Raw genomic sequence first — 10,133 nt, 5'->3', positions numbered from 1 at the left:
ATAATTTGCTCAATATCTTCACATGAAGAAAAAAAATCAAAAAGAGGCTGTGCACATCATTTCCTCCTTTTTGTATTTGCTGTCATTTTGAAGGGTTTTAATTCCAAGAATAGTTCAGAAAGGTGTGAGGAGGGGCCTCAGTCAGGTATCTACTGCTAGATTACTAGTCTAGATCTTATGTGAAAAATTATCTGTGATGTCAGAACTTTCCATGATAAATCTTCACCTCAAAGTGTGATGTGGTCAGTTCAGTTCCACCATCTGTCAGTGTAGCAAGAGGAGACATGTTATACACAGACCTCAGACTGAAGATGGTGACAATGACGTGGATTACAGCGGTGCTTTTTAATCAATTTGGTAAGTATACATGGTTTTGAGAGTTTCTAATCATATGCATGATATTCTCAAATCTTTGATAAATCTAAGTGCACTTAGGACACTAGTGACAATCTCTGTGTATTATTGATAGAACAGACATGTTTTGTTCTCCAACTCTTAACAGCAGATTCTACACAGATGAACAGCATCAATCATCCGAACACAATAATCACTGCTGATGTTGGTGATAACGTGACTCTGCACTGCTTTAGACTGCGAGAGGAAAATACCGATTCTATTATCTGGTACAAACAAAAGGTCGGACACAAGCCTTGTGTAATAGTTGCAGTTCAACATGAAACCTATTACGAAAATGAGTTCAAGCCACCAAAATTCAGCATCGAGAAAGAAAAAAGGAACGGCCATTTAAAAATTGTTAATGTGGAACCCTCGGATGAAGCCGTGTATTACTGTGGATATATAAATTTCTTAACGAGGTTTACAAATGGAACATTTTTATCAGTCAAAGGTAAGAATTTTAAGGTAAACAGCTAGCTTAATTAACTGTCATAATTGACAGTGTTCTACCTACAGTATATAGAGTATTTTGCTGTTATAAATATTATTGCATTGGTGCATTCAGATGTTCAATCAAAGAATGCATTAGATACAACTGATGTGCCCCGTCATAAAATTCTGAATCAAATATAATAAAAAAGAATGAAATTTAGTCAACTCTTTTCCTTGTTTCATAAGGTTCTGAATGTTACACTAAGTGAGAAATTATATGTTGATAAGTTCTCTATTTGTAAGACTTATTTGAGCTTTATATATATATATATATATATATATATATATATATATATATATATATATATATATATATATATATATATATATATATGTTTATCATTTTTATGGCTTATAAACATTATGTATTAAAAGGCTATTAAGTGGTGTAACAGAAAAGCGTTCCCCCTATCATTGGGATCGTGTGTTCATGATATGCTTGTTCTCACCCTCCCTCGCTGACAGGTGTTTGACAGGGAAAAGATGGAGTAGTTACCAAATTGCAAGAAAAATGTTCTTATCGGTGCTGTAGATTGGAATGCTGTGGTCGGTTCTTCCCAGAGAGTCAATGACACTTTTAATTTAATTTGCCAGCGATATTACCAAGAAACTACAAAATCCTGTGTATTTCATGTACTATAAAGGTTTATGTATAAAAAGAATCACACTGTCTATATTACACTGAACAGGTAAAGCAGATTTAAGCGTCTCAGTGTTCCAGAGCGGCGTGTCGGAGTCGGTTCCTGCAGGAGCGTCAGTGACTCTGCAGTGCTCGGTTCTCTCTGAGAGCAGATCAGCAGAACTCCAAGTACTCTGGTTCAGAGCTGCTCCACCACAATCCCATCCTCAAATCATTTACACTCATCACAACAGCAGCCATCAGTGTGAGAGCGGCTCTTCTACACACACCTGTGTGTACAACTTCTCCAAGAACATCCTCAGCCTCAGTGATACTGGAACTTACTACTGCGCTGTGGCCGTGTGTGGGAAGATCATTTTTGGGAATGGGACACGAGTACAATTGGGTAAGAATATGATGTTTTATTGGTAAACCAGAGTATGTATTCATTATTTTCTATATTAGTATATTTGTATCCTTGTATCCCAAAATCTTTATATTTTTCACTAATGATTATTCTTACTCATTTTCAATCATCTTAAATATTAGTTGCTTTAGTGTAGAATAAATCACTGATCCATTATTTGAGCTAATGAGAGTGTGAAATAGATTGTAGTATACAGGTTCATGGTCAGAGATGTATGATGGATGTGGCCGTAAAATTCCCAGATCTTGAATCAAGAGCAAAATTAAACTAAACTAGACAAAATTGCCAGAAAATTGCCCTTTAAATAAAGGAAAACGCTGCTACCAAACAGTATTCAGTCTCTCCAGGATTTTGAGATTTTGCCATCGCAGAAATTAATGCAAAATCAAGCAAACTCCACAATATTCAGAGGAGTTTGCAATTGAAAAAAAAAAAATTATACTGCAGATGTAACGTCTTTACAACGCCCATTGAGCCAAAGCCTTCTTCGATTCATGTGCGTCGAGCATGCGTACAGCTAAAAGGGTTTATCATTTACCAACAAACATCACTGAGAAAGAGCGTTCAAAACAATTTTGTGCGATTACAATTTCACCAATTCAAAAATGTAAAAAATTACAAAAAAGCTCTGCAAGTTGCATCAAAAATCGCAAAGACACAGAAAATTCAAGAATTTTTGGCCATCACAATTTAAAAAAAAAAAATCAGCAAAATCCTGTATGGACAAAGAATTTATAAATTGTACCTTAGGAACATATTTTCCTTGGGACAAACATTTAATCGAAAATATATGTGTAATGTCTAATTTCTCAGCAGTTGCTGGCTGTAAATGGTTCCAACATTGATAAGATTGGAAATTGTGTGTGTGTTGTTTTGTTTTGTTTTGTTGTTTTTCTACATGTTGGATTAATATCGTGATATTTACTGTGTGACAGAGAGATCTGTGGATCCTGTAGTGATCTGCCTCGCTGTAGCTTTGGGCGTGTGTGTGGTCGTGATCTTTGCTCAAGCCAAAAGCTGTAAAGAAAGAAACTGTGGACAACGCAGCGGTAAGTCTGCAATAAGGTTATTATTAACGCAATAAACAGGGTATTTCCATTATTTACCACTTTATTAGTTACCTCTATATCCAACACATTGACAATATATGCAACAAGCTTATTAGAAATACCGATCTGGTACCCTACAAACTGATATAAATTCAATCACAACCATTTTTAATCTGTTTCTGTGGCCTGTCTGTGTAAACTGGTACTACAGAAACAATTATGTGGTTAAAGATGTGCTTAGACAAAATTAATCAGCACCTTCAGACAATAGGAAGTGAACAGAGCTGCTCTGTGAGTCAATCATTCAATTAAAAACTGCATTTTCTTTCTCTACAGTGAGACTCAAACGAGGTTCAGTGACAGACAAGACCCTCAGTCAGGTAAACATCCAGAATATGTGAATACATTACGTTATCATTGGACAAGTAATTAGTTTTAAAGGTTTGTACTGGAAGTCTAATAATTCTATATTCTAATAATTTCATATCCCAGGACTGTGACAATGTGGAGCTGAATTACGCTGCCTTACATTTCAATGAGAGGAGAGCCAAAAGAGGAAGAGTGAAGAAACCACAACCTCAAGATATTATATATTCTGATGTGCGAGGTCTTTCTGTAACTTAGATTTGATCTCTGATCTGATTCAGTGTCATTAGTTCTGTTATCAGGTTTCATTTGTACCGTAGATGTGTTTTTATTAATGATTGTTCAGGTTGAATTTAAACTGAAAGCTGAATTGTCTAGAAGTCTCAAAATCGCTGGAACACTGATACACTGGTTCTGTCAAGGAGTGGCGTGAGAAAGCAGATTAATACATTGTTAAGTGTGTGACAAAATAAAAAATCAGAAAATTACCCCCCCCCCCCCCCCCCCCCCCCCCCATACCCTGGTAATATGAATATTAGTATCACAATATAAGAAACAGACTATATGCCTGTTGAACATCACATTTTTAAACCCTGGGGATTAATATGTAGTTAGTTCCCCTTTGCTGCAGTAGGAGCCTATAAATTCTGCTCTAGATTTTGGATCGTGGCTGTGGGGATTTGTGTTCATTCAGCTACAAGAAGATTAGTGAGGTCAGGCACTGATTTTAAGTGAGAAGACCTGAGGTGCTTTCGGTGTTAAAGTTCATCCCAAAGTGTTCAGAGGGGTTGAGGTAAGGGCTCTGTGAAGGACACTTGAGTTCTTCCACTCCAATCTTGGCACACCATGTCTTCATACAATTTCTTTACAATTTGTGCTTCCAATTTTGTGGCATATTGGTGTGATGGTCAGATGTCTACATGCTTTTGGCCATATATGTGTATGACCATGAGGTCAACCTCATGGGGGGGGGCTAAATTTTAGGGGGCCCTAAATTCAAAGATATCTGCTTTTTTTTAATGGATTTCTATGAAAAAGCATTTGCCCTGATTTCTTCTGTTTTTGCATATTTGTCACACTTAATTGTTTCACCCCTTCAAGCTAAATTTAAAATTAGACAAAGATAACCGGAACATTCAACACCATTTGGGCTTGTGTGAAAAAGTAATTATTCCCTAGCTTATGGTTCAGTTAGATTAGCACACCCAGGCTTGATTACTGCCAACCCTGGATCTAAACATCAACCTTTCCAGCAATGAGAAGTAGCACACCATGCTGCGATCAGAAGAAATCCTGGAAGAGATTAGAAAGTTGGTTATTGATATATTTCAGTTTGGAAAGGGTTAAAAAAACATTCTAAGGCTCTGGGACTCCAGTGTTTCAAAATATGAGCCATTATTTCCAAATGTAGGGCACACGGTGGCTCAGTGGTTAGCACGTTCGCCTGTGCGGAGTTTGCATGTTCTCCCCGTGCTACAGGGGTTTCCTCCGGGTACTCCGGTTTCCTCCCGCAGTCCAAAGACATGCATGGTAGGCTGATTGGCATGTAAAAAGTGTCCGTAGTTTATAAATGGGTGTGAGTGTCCAGGGTGTATGTGCCCTGCCTTGTGCCTGATGCTTCCTGGGATAGGCTCCAGGTTCCCCATGACCCTGTAGGATAAATGGTGTAGAAAATGTATAGATGTATCTCCAAATGAAGAAAACTTAGAACAGTGGTGCATCTTCCCAGTTGTCATAAGTCTACCAAAATTCATCCAACAGCGTATTGATGACTCATCCAAGTGGTCACAAAAGAACCCAGATGAAGATCTAAGGAACTCTAGGCCTCACTCGCCTCAGTAGGACATCATTCATAATTTTACCATTACAAAGACACTGGGCAAAAATGGTACTGATTGGAGAGTTGCAAGGGGAAAACAACTGCTAACCAAAATTAACATACTAAAGGCTCATTTCACATTTGTCCAAGAATACATCGTTGACCAGTAAGCCTTTAGGGATAATGTTCTGATGAGTCAATAGTAGAGAATTTTAGATGACATGTATGCTGTTAAATCTGGCAGAAACAAACTAACACTCCATTCTACAATAAAAGCATCATGCCAACAGTCAAAAATGGTGGTGGAAGTGTGATGGTGCAGGGAGGCTTTTCTGATTCAGGGTCAATGATGAGGTGCCATAATTGACAGAACAATGAATTCAGTGGTTTACCAGAAAATCCTGAAGGAGAATATCCAGTCATCAGTCCGTGATCAGAAGTTTAAGAGCAGCTGGGTTATTGTTAAGACAACAATCTGGAGCTCAAGAGCAGGTCCACATCTGAATGGCCCTGAACAAAATGAAGGTTTTGGAGTGGCCTAATCAAAATCTTGACTTAAAACTCAATTAGATACTCTGGCATCATCTTAAACTATTGAAAGCCCTCCCATGTGGCAGAATTAAAGCAATACAGTAAAGAAGGTTGGGCCAAAACACCTCCACAATTATGTGAAAGACTGATCTCCAGTTATTGGAAGTTGGCAGTTGTTGCTGCTAAATGTGACACAACCAGTTATTAAGATGTGGGGAGAGGGGGGCGCAGTTAGTTCTTCACATGTGATATCGGTGGTGTATAACCTTTTTCCTTCAATAAATGAAATGATCTTTTGAAATGTTTGTTTGTTTTTTTTGTTTTCCTCATGTTTTCCTTGCTTTATGCGTCATTTTCTATGATGACCTGAAACTATTTAGTGTAATAAATGTGCGAGCGCAGATAAGATTTTATAATATTATCCAGTGAATTTCCAGTTTATTAAGTTCAACGATCTAAAAAAACTTAAAACCACAACCATCTCGGAACATATTTCTTGATAGAAAATAATAGATCTGCTTAAAACCTGCTTTTAAATGCTGTTTAGCATTAGCATCTTATATAAAAATAGATATTTTCTCAAAAGACTGACAAAGAAATCAAAGAGTTGTGCACGTCATTTCCTCCTTTTGGTGTTTAATAGAATTTAGTTGTTGATTTTTTTTACTTTCTAAAGGTTCAGGAACGTATGAGGAGGAGCCACAGTGTCAGTTATCTACTCTTGCTAGCTTTCTATTCTAGACTGTGTGTGGAACATTCTGTGATGTCAGAGTTACCCGTCATAAATCTTTGCCACGAAGTGAGATGTGCTCAATTTGATCATCTGACAGTGCAACACAGACCTCAGACTGAAGATGATGACACTGGTGTGGATTACAGTGATTATGTTTAATAAAATTGGTAAGTGTGGATGCTTTTCTAGGTTTCAGATCTTATGCACGTTGCTGTTATAAGGATTCTGACATGAATACCTATATATCATTGTGTAGGTTGCAAAAAAGTGCTTGGAAATATCTTTCTAAATATTGGTATATATATATATATATATATATATATATATATATATATATATATATATATATATATATATATATATATATATATATTTGGAGCTAAACATATTTATTATTACCCAATTGACAATCACTGTCTATTATAGGTCAAATAAAGTTTTGGTACATTTGTTCATGTTTCATTCTTTAACACTTGATATTAGATTCTGCAGAGACAAATGATGTCAATCAACCAAATCCAATAATCACCGCTAATGTTGGTGATAACGTGACTCTACACTGCTTTCGAATGCGATCGGACTCTGGAGCTATGGTTTGGTACAAGCAAAAAGTAGGACACAAGCCTCGTGTATTGGTCACAGTTCAGCACGGACCCAGTTACAAAGATGAGTTCAAGTCACCAAGATTCAGCATCGAGAATGAAAAGACAAGCTGCCATTTAAAAATTTCTCATGTGGAACCCTCAGATGAAGCCGTGTATTACTGTGGATTTATAGTATTTTCAACATCATTTGGAAAAGGAACATTTTTATCAGTGAAAGGTAAGAATTTTACATGTACACAGCTAGTTTGATTCATTTAAATAATTGTCATTGTCATTTAAATAAATGCTAAATTCATGATCAATTAATGGAATCATTAATTAGCGTTTTCATACATTTCAAATATCAAAATGCTTCAGATTATTGCTGATGTGCTGATGCTACTGAAACCAAATAGTTTTAAAAAATAAATAAATTTGAAACCAAATGTACATAGTCGGCTCTTGTCCTCTGGGTTCTATGTAATTATATGTTGCACTACTTGAGAAATTTTATATATGTTGATGCAATCTCCATTTGTGTGAGTTTGAATTTACAAGCCCCTTATAGGAAGCTTTAGTATATCACCAATTATATGATTATACAATTTTCTTCTTCTTCTTCTTCTTCTTCTTCTTCTTCTTCTTCTTCTTCTTCTTCTACAAATATTTATTAATATAGAGCAACGGAAATATTACTACAGTGAACATAATAGAATGTACACGTTAATAAAAGTTGGAAGCACACATTTGTATAGAATGTCTTTGTATACTGTAGCATTACAGTTTCTCTTCATTGGAGCTAAGAAGACCAAACCTGTGCACAGTGACAGCTCCATGAAGACATTGTGTGCCAAGGTTGGGGTAGAAGAACTGCACAGAGCCCTGATCTCAACCGCACTGAACACCTCTATGATGAACTAGAACACCGACTGAAGCCCAGGTCTCCTCGTCCAACATCAGTGCCTGACCTTACTAAAGGTCTTGTGGCTGAAGGATTACAAATCCTAACAGCCGCGCTCCAAAATATAGTACAAAACCTTCCCAGAATAGTGGAGGCCGTTATTGCACTAACTCCACATGAAGATGGGTGTTTTTATGTGATGGGTGTCATTTTGTATAATATCATAATACATTATAATTGTAAAGATATTTGTAAAAACATTGTATAATATGCTATAATTGACACCATGTTCTTTCTGGACTGCAAAATGCATATATTATCAATTATTTCCCAAGTATGAAAGAAACCAACTAAGATCTTCCACTGTGTATATTCCACTGAACAGGTGATGGAGATGTAAAAGTGTCAGTGTTCCAGAGCGGCGTGTCGGACTCGGTTCCTGCAGGAGCGTCAGTGACTCTGCAGTGCTCGGTTCTCTCTGAGAGCAGATCAGCAGAACTCCAAGTGCTCTGGTTCAGAGCTGCTCCATCACAATCCCATCCTCAAATCATTTACACTCATCACAACAGCAGCCATCAGTGTGAGAGCGGCTCTTCTACACACACCTGTGTGTACAACTTCTCCAAGAACATCCTCAGCCTCAATGATACTGGAACTTACTACTGCGCTGTGGCCTTGTGTGGGAAGATCATTTTTGGGAACGGGAGACAAATACAGTTGGGTAAGAAGTATAATGCTTTACTCTCAAATCATTATTCTTGCTAATTTAAATGACCTAAAGAAATAAGTTGATTTATCATAGAAGTAAACACTGAGCCTATATTTAATATTGTGACATTTACTGTGTGACAGAGATTTATATTGTGATATTTACTGTGTGACAGAGATTGATATCGTGATATTTACTGTGTGACAGAGAGATCTGTGGATCCTGTAGTGATCTACCTCGCTGTAGCTTTGGGAGTGTGTGTGGTCGTGATCTTTGCTTTGACCTTTCTCATAACCTGTGAAAGGAGAAACTGTGAACAAACCAGTGGTAAGTCTGCATTATGTCTATTAATAAAGTTATTATATTGTTTTAATGCCATGGTAATATTATATAATTTCTGTTATATACAATGAGTCACCAGTTAATTAGTTATTAGATCACTTTCACTCCACTTCCACTTCCACTCAAAAAGAGCTATATATATATATATATATATATATATATATATATATATATATATATATATATATATATATATATATATACATATATTAAATACACCGATCTTGTATGAAGCAGTGTTACCGTTACCTTCACAAAATTTGTTATTTTCCAATATACTCATGACCTGAACTGCTTTATTCCTCTTATACTACAGCAATTTGCCAACAATTATATTTTTTCATTAATTATTTTTTTTTTCATTGTTGTTTTCATGAAGTGGAACATTCTTGAAATAAGTTAGTTCTTGTCATTTATAGGCGCTGTAAAGAGTTGTATTTTCTTTTGTACAGTGAGAATAAAACAAGGTTCAGTGACAGACAATACCCTTAATCAGGTAAGTATTCAGCATATGTTGAGTACATGACATTATAAATGGACAAGCAATTAGTTTAATTAAATTCTAATCATTTCAGAATTCATTCCTACAGGACTGTGACAATGAGCTGAATTATGCTGCCTTACATTTCAATGAGAGGAGAGCCAAACGAGGACGAGTGAAGAAACAACAACCTCAAGACGTTATATATTCTGATGTGCGAGGTCGTTCTATAATGTAGATTTGATCTCTAATCTGATTCAGTGTCATTAGTTCTGTTATCAGGTTTCATTTTCAGTGTAGATATGTTTTTATTCATGATTGTTCAGACAGAATTTAAACAGCTGAACGATCTAGAAGTCTCAACATCTCAATGAATAAAATGAGAACGCAGTTTTAGACATCGTTAAGCGTGTGGAAATGTTTTTTAAAAACGTATAACATTACCCTGCCTTTCATGCTATGTTATGAATATTTGTATTAAAATTGTAGAAATCTGTGCATCCATCGTAAGGCTGGTCAATTCTAAAGTCTTAACACATCCTTGTAGTTTTATTTTCTTTTTTTGCTTTTGTATTACCTGGCTTAAAAACAGTGAACGCCACTCGTGGTCACCTCAGACTCTGGGTGAGAAGGTTGGTGAGCTTATATTTTTGACCACGCCACCACATGATATTAAAAGGCAAA

General features: G+C 36.3%; 2 protein-coding genes across 3 annotated transcripts; both read left to right on the top strand.

The window, feature by feature from the left end:
• Positions 1 to 209: 209 nt before the first annotated feature.
• Positions 210 to 3,781, top strand: LOC108268732 (uncharacterized). The gene is made up of 6 exons (XM_017473865.3): positions 210 to 357; positions 503 to 847; positions 1,578 to 1,913; positions 2,870 to 2,983; positions 3,320 to 3,363; positions 3,476 to 3,781. The coding sequence occupies exons 1-6, from the start codon at positions 285 to 287 to the stop codon at positions 3,605 to 3,607; spliced, it is 1,044 nt and encodes a 347-aa protein (XP_017329354.1). The 5' UTR covers positions 210 to 284; the 3' UTR covers positions 3,608 to 3,781.
• A 2,616-nt stretch (positions 3,782 to 6,397) lies between these two features.
• LOC108268739 (immunoglobulin kappa light chain) lies at positions 6,398 to 9,934 on the top strand. 2 transcript variants are annotated; one of them, XM_017473877.3, is made up of 6 exons: positions 6,398 to 6,599; positions 6,916 to 7,254; positions 8,303 to 8,638; positions 8,834 to 8,953; positions 9,421 to 9,464; positions 9,544 to 9,934. In XM_017473877.3, the coding sequence occupies exons 1-6, from the start codon at positions 6,554 to 6,556 to the stop codon at positions 9,685 to 9,687; spliced, it is 1,029 nt and encodes a 342-aa protein (XP_017329366.1). In that variant the 5' UTR covers positions 6,398 to 6,553; the 3' UTR covers positions 9,688 to 9,934. The 2 variants fall into 2 exon arrangements, with proteins under 2 accessions (XP_017329366.1, XP_017329367.1); XM_017473878.3 differs by having other exon boundaries at positions 9,559 to 9,929.
• The last annotated feature ends 199 nt before the right edge of the window (positions 9,935 to 10,133 follow it).

This window comes from Ictalurus punctatus, chromosome 8 (genome assembly GCF_001660625.3).
Source record: "Ictalurus punctatus breed USDA103 chromosome 8, Coco_2.0, whole genome shotgun sequence".
Taxonomy (NCBI): Eukaryota; Metazoa; Chordata; class Actinopteri; order Siluriformes; family Ictaluridae; genus Ictalurus; species Ictalurus punctatus.
This window is presented reverse-complemented; position numbering and strand designations above follow the sequence as displayed.

Excerpts from the sequence above, each read along its gene's own strand:
- LOC108268732 (XM_017473865.3), top strand. The coding sequence starts at position 285 with ATGTTATACACAGACCTCAGACTGAAGATGGTGACAATGACGTGGATT. Across the intron at positions 2,984-3,319 it reads AAACTGTGGACAACGCAGCG|TGAGACTCAAACGAGGTTCA; the intron begins GTAAGTCTGCAA and ends CTTTCTCTACAG. Across the intron at positions 3,364-3,475 it reads CAGACAAGACCCTCAGTCAG|GACTGTGACAATGTGGAGCT; the intron begins GTAAACATCCAG and ends TTCATATCCCAG.
- LOC108268739 (XM_017473877.3), top strand. The coding sequence starts at position 6,554 with ATGATGACACTGGTGTGGATTACAGTGATTATGTTTAATAAAATTG. Across the intron at positions 7,255-8,302 it reads AACATTTTTATCAGTGAAAG|GTGATGGAGATGTAAAAGTG; the intron begins GTAAGAATTTTA and ends TCCACTGAACAG. Across the intron at positions 9,465-9,543 it reads CAGACAATACCCTTAATCAG|AATTCATTCCTACAGGACTG; the intron begins GTAAGTATTCAG and ends TAATCATTTCAG.